Genomic DNA, 18,618 nt, shown 5'->3' with positions numbered 1-18,618 from the left:
TTCTGCACTTGGCATCCATAGAATGAAGGAGGGAGAAAGGGCCAAACATGGAGCCCCTACCTGACCTCAGGGAGGCATTTGAAGGTGAGGGGCTGCCATAGTGGGTCTTCCCTGCCAAGAGGAGATGAGTCCACAGACATGGAATCTCCTCCCAGGCTCAGCATACCCATACAGTACAGCATGCGACTCCTCTGGGGCAGATGACACTGGCTTGGTTCCTCTGGTCCAGCTTCCTGCCATATATTGGCCGTAGGGGGTGGAAATGGTTAAACATATTCTCAGGAAATACAGACATAAGAATGTGCAAAGCCAGTGGATCCTTAACTCAATCATGCTACCATCTTTTCTGTATTTAATTATGTATTTTTACTTTCTCGAGCAATCTTGTCTGATTTATTCATTTCCTCTCATTTTCTTCAAAATGGGAATGTGGCGTTGCTTGCTTTCTTCTTCATGACCCCTTTTTTCCAAATCCATAGCACACCTACCTCAAAGGGGAGGCATGGGAAGCTCGCTAGCCCACAGCCTGGGACAGGTTAAGTATTCAACTTGACTGACAACATCACCGTTACTATGACTTTTACAAAATGCTTCCCCTGATATCTTCTGGAAGCCCCCCCAGAGGTGGGGGAGGGAATTCATAGCACTCCTCATTTTAGGGACCTTAAGATGAGCCAGCTACATTTGCAAATTCGGGGGGGGGGGTGGGGGTTGGCCAAACAATATGAGAGAGGAGTAAGTAAGAGAGACAGATGGTGCGTGTATTGGGGGAAGGGACCAGAGACACTGGAAAAAAAACTTCTGTTCCCGGATTTGCAAGACTGTTTCCAGTTAACCACTTCTTGCCTGCCTCCTGCGTCTACAGAACAGAGCAGGGAGGCGTCTTAAGATTTGGGGGCCACCTGTGCCTCGCGGGGGACACCGGGGAGCGGAGGGCCAGGCGCGCCGGGAAGACCGAGCAGCGCGGGTTCGGCGCTGCCCTCCGGCGGCTGCGCGGCGGGTCCGGGACGCGGCGCGGGGCGGCCTCCCTTCCCCGGCCAGGGGCAGCGAAGGGGCGGCGAGCGGCTCGGACTGTCCCGCGAGGGGGCGCGTCTCGGGCCGTAGGACCCGCCCTCGAGGCGCAGGGGGCGGGAGGGGACCCGGGAATCCAGGCGCCCCTCGCTCCGCCTCCCGTTTCCGGGGCAGCGCGGTTACCTGCGCCGCCCGAGCCGCACCTGGCGGAGGCAGGAGTCGCAGAGCGCGGCGCGCGGCGCGGGGAGCAGGGGCGGCGGCGCGCGGGCGCGGGGGGCGGAAGAGCGGCGGCGCGTGGAGGGCGCAGCGCGCGCGCGGGAGGAGGGCAGGCGGCTGCTGCGCCCCGCTCGCTCTGCCCCGCCGGCCGGGCGCGCACCCGGGCCCGCACCGCGCCGCGGCGGCCGCACATGGCAGCGTGAGAGGCCGGCGGCCGGAGGAGCGGGCGGCGCCGGGCCGGCACTGCAGGGCCGCATGGACAGCGGCGCCACCCCGGCCGGCCCCCACTAGGCCCCCCAATCCGCGGGCGCCACCCCCTCCCCCATCATGGTGCCTCGGCGGCCGCCCGAGCCGGGTACAGCCGGCCGGAGCCGCTGAGCCGGGGCCCCCGCGGCGCCCGGGAGCTGCATGGGGGAGCGCGGGCCGCGCTGGAGAAGATGCCCCGGCCGGAGCTGCCCCTGCCGGAGGGCTGGGAGGAGGCGCGCGACTTCGACGGCAAGGTCTACTACATAGACCACACGAGCCGAACCACCAGCTGGATCGACCCGCGGGACAGGTAGGGCCCCCGGGAGGGCTCCCCCAACCCCCCAACCCGGCCTCGGCCCCCTCCGGCCCCAGGGACCACCAGCGAGGGCTGGGCAGGTGAGGTGGGGGGAAGGCAAAAAGGGGGACTCTAGGAACCCCTTGCGCTTTCTTCAGACTCTACACCTCCCCTGCTTCTGCGGGGCTCGTCCTGCTGGGGTGGATGACTGGGAGGGGGCCGGCCAGGGAGTTGGCCCAGGCTACCCCACCTGCATCCCCAAATGCAGGATTAGGCCCCTGCCGGCACCTGCCCAGAGTTTTGACCTTACGCTCTAGCCCCGCCCCCGCCCCCTTTAGGAAGAGAGGTCGTGCAGGAGAGGGGGGAGCGACGTAGGCCAGATGCTGGGGCTTCCCGGGAAGGCTTTCCCCAGGATGGTGGGGGGGCTGGTGGGGAAAGCATTTGGTTTGGAAGGGGTAGTAGGAACGCTGGACAGTGGAGGTGGCTGGAGCAGGGCGCTGGTCGGAGGGGAGGCAGCCGGAGTGTGATATTTGACAGGTGCCTCCAAGACTCAGCTGCGAGCCCTGGAGTAGCCAGAGAGCCTGGAGGCCGGGAGTGGGAAGGAAAGGAAGGTGCAGGGGAGGGCTGATAGGGGAGACTGGTTCTCCAAGAATCTCACAGCAACTTGGAAGCTGTTAGGATGTAGATGGAGGTGAGAGGGCGTCCCATAATGCCCAGTCCATGGCCTCTGTCACCTCGCTTATGTCCTCTGGGGTCCAGAGCGACCGTGCACCTCAGCCTGGCACAAACGCCTCCTGACCTTGGTGGGCACTACTCAGGCTAAGCAAGAATTTTTTTTTTTTTTTTTTTTAATGCGGAGGCAGGTGGAGTCTTCCATGGCTGGTGAAGCTCTTAGCTTCCAGACTTTTTGTGGGTTTTCACTGCTTGGCATTTCTTTGGGGGCAGGAGGGGAAGACCATCCTCTGGGACGACTTTGTTGTTCTTTGTAGCCTGGGTCTGAGGTCAAAATATCTCAGGAATGTGGAATTTTCACCTAGTCAGTGTGACCTTGGGCTGCAGGTGACTAGGAAGCAATGGAGGTGACTTGGAAGCAATGGAGGTGACTTTTTGGATCCTTCATCTTGGTGGGGTTGGGATGGAGGTTCCCAGAAGTCCAGGATGGGGAGTATAGCAAGGTGAGAGTTAAGAAAGAGTATAAAGAAGTGTGGATTGATTCCCAGTCCTTCCTGTGAGCCCTAAGTCCATTCATTCCATTTAGTGTGTTCCTGCTCACTAATGTCATCTGGAAGAGAAGTGTTTAGTGCTAGAGAGTGTCCTTTGGATTAGAGCTTTAACCTTTGAGCCTCAGTTTCCCTATTTGTCACATTTTTAGTTCACCTGGTAAGGAAGGAGTTAACAGAGGAATTCTTAAAAGTTGGAAACAACAGAGAATATCAGAACCCAGACCGATCTGGGTTTAAAGAGAGAGCAAGTTTGAGGTCCAGAGGGTGATTTTCTCAAGTATTTGTCCCTTTCTGCCTGCTCTGCCTTACACCAAGTTCTTTTGATCTGCTCTGCAGTTTTAACCTCCAAACCTGTCTTCCTGACTCACTTCCACCCCCACCCCACGAGCGGTTATCCCAGGGTCTCTGTTACTGTGGTGGTGAACTAGGCAGCTCTTTTTTTTTTTTTTTAAGATTTATTTATTTATTTATTTATAAGCACTGGGTACAGTCAGAAGCGCAGGAGGGTGAGAGAATTCACCAGAGCCAGAGCGGGGAGCAGAGCAGGCAGAAGGACCGAAGTACACTGCTGAGGGGAGCAGCGGGCGGCAGGAGAGGTCTGCACGCCATGTGGGACTCTCCTCCGGTGGCCGGGGAGCAGCCAGGGATCGAACCGGCACTGCAGAGGCTGCGGGCAGCTTCGCAACCCAGCGCTCAACCACTGCGCCACCAGGGAGGCCCTGGGCAGCTCTTTTTCCCTTGTCTTCTCCTAGAACAGAAAGAAGTTCAAGCTCGTGCCTCTCCTAGTGTGGGTCCTGGCTGCTTACTAAGGCTGGAGTGCTGTCACTAGCTGGGTGTCAGAGAGCTAGGATAGCCCCATGCCAGGCTATCCATGCCTATGGGGACAACTCTGGGCTCTGGAGGATAATACAGTTGCAAAAGCTCCTCAAACAACAGTAATTCTCTTTTAAATTTTGATAGAATACACACAACATAAAGTTTACCATTTGAACCATTTTTGATGGTACAATTTTGTGGCTTGTTTTCACAGTACTGTGCAGCCTTCACCACTATCCTGAATATTTCACAGTGCTAGTGACAGTCGTCCCCATGCTGTACATTGCCACCCCCATGACATCTTTGTTTTATTTTATTTTTTTCCTAAAGATTTATTTATTTATGCATACAAGAGCTGGGGTGCAGGCCAGAGGTGCGGGGAGGTGAGAGGATTCACCTGAGACAGAGTGGGGAGCAGAACAGGCAGATCTACTGAAATACACTGCTGAGGGGAGCAGCAGGCGAGACAGGAGATGTCTGCTGTGCCATGTGGGTCAGCTCCCTGGCTGAGGATTGAACTTGTGGCTGCACATAGCTTCATAGTGCTATGACTTAACCCCTTGCGCCCCCAGAGAGGCCCTGACATCTTAGTTTTATAATTGGAAGTTTGTACCTTTTGTTATCTTTCACCCATTTAGCCTACCCCACCCCCTTCCCCTCTGGCAACCACCATTTGGTTCTTTGCATCTATGAGTTTGGTCTGGTTTGGTTTTGGCAAATAACAGTAATGCTTACCCTTGGAAGAGGATGGCTTCTAGGGGGGAATTGATTTGTCCAGGGCATAATTTCCCAAATTTTAATTTGGGGTGGCCCAGGATCATATTTTTTTTTTCTGCATCCACTTGTGATACTACTTTACATCAACTCAATTTAAGAATTTTTGAATTTTCTCAAATGGAAAACTAGTCTATTGTTAAAAATAGAAGAGATGCTTAAAAAATGCAAAGGGGAGAGGGACCTGATGCCATTATATTTCAGCTCCATACTATGGCCTGCCCAGCAACAGGCCTTTGGTTTGAGCATGTTGGCAAGATTGGAGAGGGGTGAAGAGCACACTGGCACTGAACTGAGTGATCAGATGCTCTTCAGCTTGCAAGTCAGTGGTTTTTAACGCTGTCTTTATGCTTCTAGATCCCGAATTAGCCCACCACTTGGGCTGTGTGGAGTCACTATTATGGTTGGCCAGTTTTGAATGTTTTGGGAAAGAGCTGAGCACAGACCATACACATGTGGCTTTTGGGACTTTCCCTCCTGCATACCCTGTTAGGGATTTCTGCCTTGTAGTGCCTGCCTGTGTGACCTCAGGCACATTGCTGGACTCCTTTGAGCTACTGGTGCTCAGTTGGTGAGGGAAGTGTGTTGATTAGATGGTCTTTCAAAGACCCTGCCAGCCCTCAGATATGATTTCAGACTCCTTGGCCTCTCCATACCTGGATTGACTCCGTGCCAGATGGGGAGGAGTAGACAGAGGTGACTGTGAGAAAGAGAAGGAGAAAGAAAGCTGAAAAGATCCAGACTTTTGGGGGTTGGGGGGTGGAGTAAGGCAGGAGAGATAAATTCTGCCAAAGAAGTTACATCTCTGTGACTAGTTAATGCTGTGAAACAAAAAATTCACGTTAAAAGAATTCTCCTTAAGTATGTATATGTGTGTGTATATTTGCATTTGCATCTGTATTGGCTTTTTCCTTACCTGAATCAAGGAGGTTCCAGCCCATTCTCCTGAATTTAAAAGAAGTAAGTCAAATGGTCCTTCAGTCAGAAAAGTGATTTCTTAGCCACCGAGAACAAAATAGCGTCTCGGGTTACCAACCCTGAAGAATGTCTTGGCACATTCCTCCCTCTGGGGCTGAGCTGTTTTGTGTGCTGTCCGGCGAGGCTGCTGGGGGTAGGGAATCCAGTTTTCAGCTTCCCCTTTCACCAGGGGACTGGAAGAGCAGCCAGGCGGCCAGCCTTGCCAACTCTCTCCCCTTCTCACCCAGGGCAAGACTGGGAGGCCGAAATTCCTGAGGGTGGTTGTTGGGACAACCAGAGAGGGTCCAGTGGGCAGCCTGGGCCCTGCCTACTGGGCCAAAGGCTCCAGCTGCACCACAGACTCTTTTCTGAGGCCAGGCCAGTCAGGGAGGACCACAGGCCCATCGGGAGTCAGGTGCTGCAGACCAGGCCCGTGCAGCCCTTAAGCAGGTTTCCTTTATCAGAAACACTATTGCTGCTGGGAGCACCCAGCAAAGGGCAAAGGCTCCATGTGTATTTAACGTTAGTGTATGCAAAAACAAATATACAGCTTGTTCTTAGAGGAAGAATGGATTGTTGGAATTGGCCCCACCAGAGAAGGTTCCTGAAGCATGACTACTGCTCGGTCTGAGGTCTGAGTTCAGACCTTCTTCTAGAAACCACCTCCAAACTCTGTTGGCTCAATTACTGGTTCTGTGATAAGTGCCGGAGCCCCACATGACTGAGAGACCATGTTGAGAGAGTCAGGAGGAATTTATGCTAGCCCTGTTACTTCAGAAATAATTTACATGGTATGATATAATTTATATGGGTCTGTGGTAGTCAAAAGATCAGACACCCTCCTTCCTATCACAGACACTTATGAGAATCTGACAAAGATTCAAAATATTTCCAGGAGAAAAGTACAGACTCAGTTTCTAGCACATACTTTCAGGGGGCTGATGGATCTCAGGTTGATAACTCCTGAATAGATTAATCCAGAAACTGCTCATCCTGAGCTCTGTGGCCCCCTATAAAGGAGACGGGAAATAATGATTGAGCATTTGCTGTCTTCAGTGGTCTGCTGAGAGCTGCTCAAGGGTGATTTCTTTATAGATATTCGCATAAGAGCCCTGGCAATAGGTATAGTTACCCTCTTGAGGAACCTGAGGCTCAGAGAAGCTAAGTGTGGAGAAAGACACTCAGCATTTGTGGAGTTGAGATGCAAAAACAACCCCAGAACCTTGTTTCTAACCACAGCACAATTCAGCGGTCTACTGAAATTCTTTGCTGAATCAAGACCTCTGCTCCATGGCCTTGGGGGATGGGGTCTAGACATGCATGATTTTACTTACCTGAGATGATTCTGGTATGGCCAGGACATGGTTATCCAAAGAGCAAGTATGGAAGGTGGAAAGAGAGGAGCCTTTGATTTGGCCAGCTTGTTTCTGTTAGTGCTGAGTGATGTTGGCAACTGATATTTTCTCTCTGAGCCTTGCTTTTGTCTTCTCCAGGATGGAGAGTTGAATACAAGCTGTTAAGGGCAACTCTGGGCAGTAAATGAACTAAATCAGGTAGGGCAGCTAGCACAGTCTGACATGCAGGAAGAGACACTTGGGAATGCCAGTTCTTTTAGTTTTGACTAGAATGTACCTATGCAGCACTTAAGTCCATTAAGACTGAGTCTGTACTGGCCTCTGTAGCAGTTTACAACTGGGATGGACTCTTCTTGTCATGTGACTCAGTCCTTTCATTTCACTGATGCAACTGAGACTCAGACTAATTACCTGCCTAAGGTCACACAGTAAATACATGTCAACCCTGACTCTCCAATAATCCATTTTGGTGTGGCCAGAATCTTCTCTCCTCTCTTTCTTTTATGTAAACTTTCCCCCAAAATCAGATCCTGTTTCTCCTGTCTGTTGTAATAATTCAGATTGTAATACTTTGTAATATTGTGTGCTTGTAGATGTTGTTCTTTATAATCCTTCTTAAAAGTGAATACCAGCAAGTTTCATTCATAGTGTCACAAGCATTTGTGAGTACCATGTAGGAATTTGGTATATATTGAACAGTTAAAATACCTAGTGATTGCAAGTGAATTACTATTTTTATATTCAATTAAAACAGATTTAAGGTTATTGTCAGAGTAATGTCACTTTCTACCAATTTGTATCTGACATGCTTTCTTAAGCAGGAGTAATAACCAGCCACCAGGGAGTTTACCCAAAGCCTCTTTTCCCTTATACTTCTGCTCCTAATGATCTCCTAATACTTGTAGACTAGGTCTTTACAAATTAGTAGAAGAGTAGATTTTCGCTTTCCAAGTCTTAAGATCTACATATTCCATGGGAGTCTGACATGCTTGGGAATATTGTGTGTCAATTAAGAAAGTTAAAAAGCACTAGTGTAGATAACAGGGAGACATAAAGATTTATTAAAGGATCCCACAAATAAATAAAAGAATAATAAATACTAGCATCTGTGTGGTATATATATAGTATAGCCTGGGTAGTGATCTCATTGAATCCTTTCACCAGCCCAGTGAGGTTAAGTATTGTCATTATCTCCATCTTCAGGGGAGGACCATGAGACTTTGAAAGGTTAAGTAACTTGTTAAAGGTAACCAGTAGGTGATGTGCCCAGGATTGGAGCCTAGATTGCTGGACTCCTGAATCCATACTCATATTAGCTGTCTGTAGCACCCTGTGAATTATGTTGCACTTGAATTCCCGAAATGAGGCAAACCCACTGTGGCTCCCAGGGTGAGCTCGTGCCGAGGAGGCTTGATCAGAGAAGCCAGTGAGATCCCATGGTGGCTTAAAAAACTGCTGGACACAAATGCCACCTTCTGAAAGCAGCCAGTTAGCCAGAGCTCTGGGAGGGAGACAGTAGAGATGCAGGCAAAGAAACCAAAGGATGCAGTGTATGTGTAGAGTTTCCAAGTTGCTTGGGTAAATGCTCACAACGGCCAGGGAATTAGTAACCTAGGCAGCTGCTGTCTGTCACCACCCCTCCTGCATTGGCCTAGCCAAACTGACCTGATTTCCCATCCCCTGGGATCCCAGGTAGCTGTGCAACACTGCTCTTTTGAAGAGAATCAGGTTGCCTTAGTTACGGGGAAGGTTGGAACGCCAAGCTCAGGTGCACATATGAGAGACAAGGCTGGAGTAAGTGGGAGTGGGAAGGGGCCGGCATGCTGCTGCAGCGCTCTCTGGATGGGAACCGCTTTGGTCAGGTTTTGGTGGGGAGTGGGGGGGGGGCGGGGGTGTGCCAACCATATGGCAATTAGCTGTCTAGGCTGACTTTCAGGAGTTCTTTCTGGCCAAGTCTGCCTCCAGACCATGAGGACCTGCAGCCCCAGCTCAGAAAGGGGCCTCTGATAAAAGAAATCCACTCCCTTTGGAGAAATGGCTTGGGTGACATCTCTTAGCTTCTCTACTTGGACAGACCTGAGGGCTAGATCTTGGCTGAGTTCCAGCCGAGAAATTCATGCTGCGCCTCTCACCCAGCAAGGAGACCCTTTGGTAGGTCAGTAAGAGGCTTTGGCTGCTGCTGCTGACCAGCTTCTCAGCTGCCTTGAATCCCTGTTACAAAGTGAGATAAAAGAAGAGAAAACCCAGAAACTGGATAGTGTTTTGTTATTTAACCTTCACCAGCATGCCATTAAGTCTCCAGCTTCAGAGCAGAATACCTCTTGCTTTCAAAATAGTGGGGGGAAATTAGGAGGGGACAGGTATCCACTGTGTTCATGTAAGGAGAACATAGAACATTCTGTAAAGATGCTGGACAGGGAAGGGGGGTAGAGTCAGGAGTGGAGAGGAGGGGGAAAGGACAAGGTGGTAGATCACATCCCTCCCCCAGTGCCTCCTCATCGCTTCTTCTACCCATGACATCTCACCATTGGGAAGAAATGGGATCTTTGAGTTTCAAATGCCTGCCACAGAAAAAGGGCAGGGGCTTAAGTTCTCCTTTAATGGTCAGCCAGAAAAAAATGAAGCTGAATCAAGATTAGGGATACCTTTGTTGGCTTTTTTTCTTCCCCCACTCCATTCATCACTCTCTGGCAGCTAGGACACCGGGCCAGCAGCAGCTGCTGACTTTCCCCAGCCGGCTGCCTGCTGTTGCTGGGCCTGTTTTGGTGGAAGCCTGGCTGTCCCCCGGTTTCCTCCTCACCCAATGGCGCATACTTGTTTGATTCCGCACTGGGGCAGCCCCTGGGATCCACTAACTGGTACCTGACTTGGAAGGATAAAGTGTCAAGATGGAGGTATCAGGTGGCTGGCTGCTGGGATGAGATGACAGATGACCTTGGGACCACTTTCGATCCTGCATCTGTTGTGACTTCTCTAGGGCTAGTGAGCATTTTACTGTATAGCCCAGGAATTTCTTGCTAGTGCACTGTTCATCTTTGTATCATGAAGAAAGAGAACAATAACTGGCCTCCAATGATGAGGATGATGATAATCCTGAATCATCTTTATCCAGTGCCTATCATGTCCCAAGTACTATTGCTCATCATATTTTTCTGGCATTTCATGAACGAGGAATTGGAGGCTAAGGATGGTTCAGTGACAAATTCAAGCTCATACTGCTGGAAAGAGGTAGTATTGCCTTGGTCCAGCTGACTTCAAAGCCTAATTCTTTTTAACACCGCATGGTCTCTCAGTGAATTTGGAAAGAGGAAGAGAGGAGGAAAAGCAAAGAGAAAGAAACCTTAACTATAGAGAAAGAAATGAAAACACACCTATCAATGATATATCTTGCTCACTGAAGAAAAATTTTTGTGTGGTTGGTTTACCATATCACACTCTTCTCTGCAGTGGGTCAGGCCTCCCTAAAGATCTTCAGAGGACACCAATTCACGTCCCAGTTCTGTTATTTACGTATTATAAGTGACCTTGAACAAGTTTCTTTTCATCAACACAAGAGGATAAGAGTCAGCCCTATCCCCAGTCCCCCAAGGGTTGTGGTGAGGATGAGACAATACCAGATCTGTCCAGTATTAGCCCAGTGCTAGTGCACTGCAGGCTTTCAGAAGGGAGCTAGTACTCATTAGGCCCCAGACCCTCTTATGCAGTAGTAGAGAAAAGGGAACCAGTGTTCCTTCCTTGCCAATTTAAGACTCTTCCTGGTGAGCCAGGCTCTTTGGAGCCACATTGATATCAGAGCTTGCAAACCACCCTGGCAGCACTCATATATAAATAAATCAATAAATTCTTTCCCCCTGGTCTTATCAGAGACAAGCCCTTCTTTGGAATTTCTGGAGTGAAGTGACTCTTGCCAGTGAGCTGACTCTGGGCTGTGTGAAGCAGAGGCAGTGAATGGCAGTTGCTATGGCAGAGCTAAAAAGATTGATTCAGGATCTGGCGGTCTCTGGAATTCAAAGGTAGCCACTTTAATATCAAGTCCCTTACCTGGTCTTCCCCCTTGCAGAAGAACGTTGGTATTTATCATGTCCCGCCCAGCCAGGAGTTGGCCATTCATTCTGTAGGTATTTATTGAGTGCCTACTGGGCTTTGGGCTCGTGCCGAAGATCAGAGCAAAGTCCCTGCTGATGGTGTGAGGGAGATGAGCAAACAGTTAAACAGATAAATTTCATTTTGCCTGGGGGCTTGGTATTCTCTAGAATTCTTTTTTTTTAAAAAAAGATTATTTTATGCATACAAGAACTGGGGTACAGGCCAGAAGAGGGATGTGTGTGAGGATTCACCAGAGACAGAGTGGGGAACAGAACAGGCAGATCCCTTGAAATACAATGCTGAGGGGAGCTGCGGGCGAGTCAGGAGAGGTCTGCTATGCCATGTGGGTTAGCTCCCTGGCTGGGGATGGAACGTGCTTCATAGTGCTGTACTTAACCTCTCGTGCCACCAGGGAGGCCCTCTCTAGAATTCTTTTAGACATCTTAGGAAGATGAGAGCCAGAACTTGTCTGTTTTACCTGGTGGTATTTATGATGCAGACTTGGATTGGGAAATGGAAGACCTTTATGTCTTCAATAAGGTGTTGTGGAGAAACTGTTAGGATGGGCCACGTGCTGGGCTAAGTGCTGGGAATGCAAGGGTCAATAAGACAGTCTCCAACTCATAAAATTTACTATAAATTAGTAAGTGACAGAGAGCCATCAAGCTGGTTAGAAATGCCAGAATCTCTGAAACTTGCCTCCCTTCTCCTGTTTCACCTGTTTCATCTAGACTGGTTCAATCATTGAAAAATATTTGAGTGTCTGTAAATGGATGGAGTGTGTAATGTGCCAGGCACTGATCCAGCACTGGGGATTCAGCAGTGATGAAACCAGAAAAAACCCTTTTTTCTCTTGGAGCTTACTTTCTAGAGCAGTGGTTGTCAAACTTGGGAGAACAATCAGAACCACTGGAGGCATGTGAAACCCCTTGAGTTGGAATACATAGGTGGGACCTGAGAATTTGCATATCCAACAGGTCCCAGGTGATGCTGCTAGTCTGCGCCTTGTGCTTGGGGAACCACTGGACTGGTCGATTAATTGGATGCCCACAATACCCTAGGAGGGGCCACCATATCATCCCTGCTTCACAGAGGAGGCAACTCCTCTGTGAAGGCAGGTCCAGTAGCAGGGCCCTCCTTACACTAAAAGAGCCACAGGAAGTGGTTTCAGAGCAAACATTGCTTACCCACATCTCTGTGATCCCCATGAGCATAGGTTGCTTTAGTTCTTTTGCTGATTCAAGCCTGAATGGTGACAAAATTCTATAAGGTTTTCTCTCCCATTGTGAAAAAAGCATGGAGATCTGAAAGCATTCCAGAAGCCAGGTGGGACTTCTCTTTAGTTTAGAATGTAAGGAATTTGGGGCATCCCTGGTGGCCTAGGGGTTAAGTCTCAGTACTGTCAGCACTACGGCCAGCCTGAGTTCCATCCCCAGCCAGGGAGCTAATCCACATACAATGCAGCAGACCTTTCCTATCTTGCCCAGTGCTCCCTTCAGCAGTGTATGCCAGTAAATGTGCCTCTTCTGCTTCCCACTCTCTCTGGTGAGTCCTCTCACCCCCCACACCTCTGGACTATACCCCAGCTCTTCTACGCAGAAAAAAAGAATGTAAGGAATTTATAGATCATGGTCACAAGAGGATCAAAGAGTCCTCCCTGTTTCTGGGTGCAGTTGAGCCAGGACACTGTGCTGAGCTCCTTCACCCCTGGAACTGCCCTCACCCAGTGCTTCAACTCCAGGGAGTGCATGGGAGGTGTGGGGTAGAGGCATGTCCTACCTCCACTGAATGCTCACCACAACACTGTATCTCTGTTATCCATGGCTATCTCCCTTGACCATGACTTGGACTTTCCATACCAGGCTTGTAACTGGCTAGTTCTATGACTTAGTTAAGTTACTTAAACCCTCTTGAGCTTTTAATTTCCTCGTGAGCATAAGTGAAAATCTAGTTCATAGTGTTGTTAAGAATCAGTTTAGAGGGCCTCCCTGGTGGCGCGGTGGTTGAGCGCTGGGTTGCGAAGCTGCCCGCAGCCTATGTGGCGCCGGTTCGATCCCCGGCTGCTCCCCGGTCACCGGAGGAGGGTCCCACATGGCGCGCAGACCTCTCCTGCCGCCCGCTGCTCCCCTCAGCAGTGTATTTTGGTCAGTCTGCCTGTTCTGCTCCCCGCTCTGGCCCTGGTGAATTCTCTCACCCTCTCGTGCTTCTGACTGTACCCAGTGCTTGTATGTATGAACAAACAAACAAACAAACAAATAAATAAATAAATATTTAAAAAAAAAAAAAAAAGAATCAGTTTAGAAAGCTTGCTTTATTTTGGAGATCTGCTGCCTAGACAGTTCTAATTTTTGCAAGCAATGAAGGCCTTCTTCATAGTCTGTTATTAGCATATAAATTCTGTTCAATTAATATATCTGGATTACCAGATTTGGGGGACAAAAACCACTTTCTTCTTGTTTCTCTGGTAAAATTGATCATCCTTAAGCAGGCAGACATTTTCCCGTAAATGATGACTTTCGCTAGACAAGGCTATTAAAAGGTATCTTAACAGCTCAGGGAGTTTTAACATCAGTCTGAATGGTTTATTTCCATTGCTGATGGAAAACAAACATTTGCCAGCAATCAGTGGAAGATCCTAGGTATATATTCAGTCTCCTTCCTGGTCACCAAACCCTCGTGGTTCTTAAAATGTGATCCCAGACCATACCTGGGTCAGCTTCACCTGGACACTTGTTAGAAACACAGATTTTCATAGCCCCTTTGAGCTACTCAATCAGAAATGCTGGATATGACTTTAAAGGAGCCCTCCAGCAGCTCTGCTGCCCCTGGAGCCTTTAGCCAAATGTTTGCAACCATAATGACCTAAAATATTTTGTTAGTGAGCCCAAGCAAAATCTGGTCTTGTTTGAGAAACCTTCTCAGCTCAGGTAGATGCAGTGCAGCCAGTTGAAATGATCTTCATTGAACACTTTCTTATCTTCTCCAAACCCTTATTGGCCAACCTGGACCTCCATACTTCCTTCCCCAGGCATCACTTGACATCACTTGACATCTTCTTTGCATGAAGAGTCAGATAACAAATAAAATCTAAGAAAAGCTCCCTTGGCTGGGCTGCATGGCATCTTCTGTGGTGGAACAGCATGGGCACCTGTAACTCTCTCGTCTGTGGTGAAGAGGGAGCTCAGTAACGGGCACTCTTCAGGAGCACATGAAGTCAAGAGATGACTGCCCCCCCAGTTGGGAGTTCTGGATGCTCTTATCCTTTTTCATAGCAGCAATCCCTGGGGCCACCCTGAGCCACAGTGTCTGTTACTCTGCAATGGGGGGACAATGACCTCGATCACCTTTTCACAGCAGAGACTAGGAGGTCATGTTTGGAGCTGGGGAGCACCGGGATTAGTCAGTTCATTTGCACATTAGATTCACTAGAAAGGATATTAAAAATACCCATGCTCAACCCATCCAGGTTTAATTTTTCTGGGGTGTGCCCAGGACACAGGATTTCTAGACATTCCCAGCTGATTCTAGAGCAGAGACGGTAGATGTGTATCTGCCTTCGTCATGGGCACTTGTAGAGCTTGAGATTATATGAAAGTACCTTGTAAGAGCTTTGAAAATTGAAGATTTATACAGTTCTCCATAGAAAGATAGATGCTTCAGAAAGTATTAAAAAACAGTTGTGGGAGAAGGAGAAATACATACTTGTGGGCTGTCAGGCACCTTGCTGTTAGCTAATTTCCCCTCTTCTATACCTGTCTTGTTCTTTCTTTCTTGATGTGTTAAGTATCAAGAGATTTGGTCTCATCTTTTCCTTAATGTGAAAATCTTTCAATTCCCATTGCAGCAGTAATGATTTTAAATTGGTCTAAGCAACTTTAGAGTCCTAGGCCTGGGGGCCTGCTTTCGCTTGTCTCTGCCGGCTGCCTCTGGATTTCATACACCTGTGTCCCTGAGAATCCTAGAGCTTGGGGAGGGCAAATGTTGTCACCCTCTAGATCCCAGCCTGTGAATAAGAATGAATAATAGCTGTTATTATTAGCCTTTTGCTTGCCAGTATCCGAACTGTGTGCTCTGAATGCATCATCCAGTATAATTCTCATAGCAACCCCCTGAGATAAGAACTGTTACTGCTGATGAGGAAACTGAGGCTTGGGGTGTTGAAACCTTGCCCATGGTTGCACAACTAATAAATGTGCAGAACTGGGTGTGAACTCAGGATGTCTTCCCCCCATGTGCGTTCATCACCATCCCAGAGGTCAGGCCGTGCTATCAGGAGAGCTTCACTGGCTCTGTCTTGGAATCCAGACCGCAGCCCACTCACGACTGTGATTCCTGTCTCCACAACTTCTTTCAGCTGCTCAGGGTCAGTCTGGAGAGCCAGGCCTTTTCGTTGGCTGTCTTCTGTCTCACCATCTGTTGCTCTCCCAGCGAACAGGGTGAGTGAGCTCTTTTTCTGTGTGCCGCTGGTTTTTCAAAATCCCTCCAAGGATCGATTTCCTTGTCCATGGTGGTGATTAGCTTCTTTCTTTCCTCACATGTCCTGCTCCAGGGTTTCTCATCTCTTGTTCCTTGTGTCTGACAGTTGCCTTTTTTTTGTTGTTAAAGATTTATTTATGCATACAAGAACTAGAGTACAGGCCAGAGGTGTGTGGCGGTGCGGGGGGTGGGGGGGTGGGGGTGAGAGGATTCACCAGAGACAGAGTGGGGAACAGAACAGACAGATCTACTGAAATTCACTGCTGAGGGGAGCAGCGGGCGAGACGGAGAGGTCTTTTGCACCATGTGGATAGCTCCCTGGCTGGGTATCCAACTCGTACTGCAGTGGCTGCAAATAGCTTCATAGTGCTGTGTCTTAACCCCTTGCGCCACCAGGAGGGCCTTGGCAGTTGCCTTTTGACTCTGCTGTCTGCGTATGGACTTGGTTTGCATGTGGGCTTGGTCTGCATTCTTCTGCTTGTCCAGTTGGACACCCTTCAGGGTGTTTCTTTGGGATTCACTGTGGTTCACCTTCTAAAGATCTAAAAGGTACACAACAAAATATAGGTCTTCCTTCCACCCAGAGCCCATTTACTAAGCCTTGCTCCCCAAGCAACCTCCATTTCATGAAGCTTCCATCTTGAGTCTTACTTCCCCCCACCTGACTGCCAAGTTCCACCACCTCCTTTGCAGGCTGACACTTCCTTTTGTGCTTATTCCCTGGAGGCTTAGTTGAAAATAGGGACCAAATGACAGGCCTCTCCCCACTGCCAGCCAATCTGTAGCCTGCTTCTAGATCACTCTCACATAACCCAGAGACCAACCCCCCCAGCCCTCTATAGGACCTGTGTGCTTGCTGACGGTCAGCCTTCTGAGCTTGAAATGCCCAAGCTTCCTGAAGCTGGTCCTGCTCCCATTTTCTAAGTCTCTGTCTCTTTGTGTCACTTTCCACATCAATAAGTTGAAGATGATAGTTATATTTACCTCATACTATATTTAAGCATTTAAATAAAAATCTTTCCCATGGTTATTTTGGTTTCTTTTGCATTTTGATATAATTTCAAACTCACAGGACATATAATGCAAAAATATAAGAAATGCCCATATATATACTTTATCAAGACTTACCAAATTTTACATGTTGCCCATTTACTTTGTTTCTCTATACACCTGTTACTGTATGTGTGTACACCTATCATTGAATATGCATGTAACCATTACATTTATAAACCATTAAAGAGTAACTTAGTGACTCAAGTAGTTAGATATCATGTCTCTTTACCTGTAAATATTTCAGTGTGTATTTCCTAAGAAATACCGAACCACACTACTTCATGATATTTTAATCATTTTTTAAGTTAAATAAACTGTGGGAAAAACTTTGCAGAGTGCCCAATGGCAGCAATTGTTAGCTATAATTAACTGAGTTCTCTTCCTTGGTTCTGTGCTTCTAGCCCGCCTGGGCTGGTGGCAGTACCAAAAAACTCCCTGTACCTCACCACTCTCTACTGCTGGGTGCCCATGTCCCAGCCCCATCTGATTCCACTGAAGCTGCACCTGAACCATGGAAACCCCAACCTCTTGAAAGGACACAGGAGATACCACCTGCTCATCTCTCTGCTTCCTCCCTGCTCCTGGAAGGGATCTGCTTTCCAGGCCTGATCTACACAAGATGGTTCTAGAGAAGGCAGGCTGTTATGAGCTTAGAGATTTCACAGGAACCCCAGGAAGAGAGAAGCAGGCCCCACTGCCTCGCAGGAAGGAGCTGCAGCTGGAGGCCATGAGCATGTTTCTGCTACTTCCTGAAACCTACAAACTACAACAAATCTAAAACCTGTTCATAAATTAATTTTCCTCGTTAAGAATCTGTTCAGCCTATTACTTGCATGTGACTTGGGCAAGCTGCTTAATCTCTTCGAGCCTCAGTTTCCTCATTCTGTACAAGAAAGACTGAGTAATAAAATAATAGTCAACATTTTATTAGGTGCCAAACCCTACTCTAATTGTTTCATATTTATTAGCTCAGTTAACTGTCACACTAACCTCTGAGGAAGGTTCTGATACTGTCCCCATTTGGAGATAAGGGAGTGGAGGCACAAAGAGACTGAGTAATTTGCCCGTAGTCACACAGCTGGAAAGTGGCAAAGCTGGGATCTAGGCTCAGGCTATCTGGCTCCAGAGTTCATGTCCTTCAACTGCCATTTGCTTTGAAGGGTTATTGCGAGAATTATAGCAGGGATTTCAGGCATTTATTGGAGATCTAGGCTCAGGACACATATTCTAGAATGTTAACCACTATGACATCATCACGGCATCTGTGTGCAGGTGACCCTGAGGGCCTTCATGGCCCCAGCCCATCATAACCCTTCCGCTCAGCAATGACTGACTTGCTGTCCTGGTTTTTAAATCTCATGAATGAATCTGATTCAGAAAGATCACAGAGCCAACCTTGAACTGGCTTTACCAGGTGACAGGAAACTATGACAGAGGTTGAGGGTTCTGTGGTACCAACTGCAGCAGCTGCCCACTGGAAAGAGGCCATTGGCAGATGGTCTTCTTAGCCTGTTCTTCCCTAAAACTGCTGGGAAAAGATTGTTGGAAGGCTGTGGTACTTAGCATGACCTGATGAGACAGTTTCTGAGCATGTGTGAGATTCTGAGCCTCATCCCAGCAAATTCCCATTTATTAGGGTCCCCTTGATCCTCTTGCTGACTCTTATTAGCTCTGATCTTAGGATGCCAGATCGCGGTATCAATAAACAGTTATAACCACTATGCATGGGAAGGAGCTGCTTGGCCTGGTTCCGAGCCCCTCATGGAATAAGGGAACTGAAGCTACATGGGAGAGTGGGTCTCCATTGAGAGGATCACACCTCCTGGGAATAGGCTGGGCCCCAAGGCCAAGACATATCCTCCAGTGGGGTCAGAGGTCAGAGCAACTGCAGGTTCTGCAGGAAGCCCAGGAGATTCCACCTGTTGGCTATTGTGAATAATGCTGCTATGAACATTTGAGTGTAAGTATCTGTTCTGAGTATCTTTCAATTCTTTTGTGGAATTGATAGGTCATATGGTAATTCTGTGTTTCTCTTTTTGAGGACTGCTGGTACACTGGTTTTGAATTCTTTAGGTCCTTGTACAAATAGGGCCCCCGCCAATGTCTTGCA

At 48.6% G+C, this 18,618-nt stretch overlaps 1 protein-coding gene across 1 annotated transcript in view; it reads left to right on the top strand.

Annotated features, from left to right (window-relative positions):
* Positions 1-1,656: 1,656 nt before the first annotated feature.
* WWC1 (WW and C2 domain containing 1) overlaps positions 1,657-18,618 on the top strand; it is a 151,183-nt gene continuing 134,221 nt past the window's right edge. The window contains exon 1 of the mRNA XM_037501025.2: positions 1,657-1,783. Within this exon, the coding sequence (XP_037356922.1) occupies positions 1,665-1,783 (119 nt within the window). The 5' untranslated portion in view covers positions 1,657-1,664. The remainder of the gene's footprint in view (positions 1,784-18,618) is intronic.

The sequence above is a fragment of the Talpa occidentalis genome, unplaced genomic scaffold (assembly GCF_014898055.3).
Source record: "Talpa occidentalis isolate TD23 unplaced genomic scaffold, MPIMG_talOcc4v2.1 talOcc4.9, whole genome shotgun sequence".
NCBI lineage: Eukaryota > Metazoa > Chordata > Mammalia > Eulipotyphla > Talpidae > Talpa > Talpa occidentalis.
The sequence above is the reverse complement of the archived record's forward strand: the minus strand, read 5'-3'. Positions and strand labels throughout refer to the sequence as shown.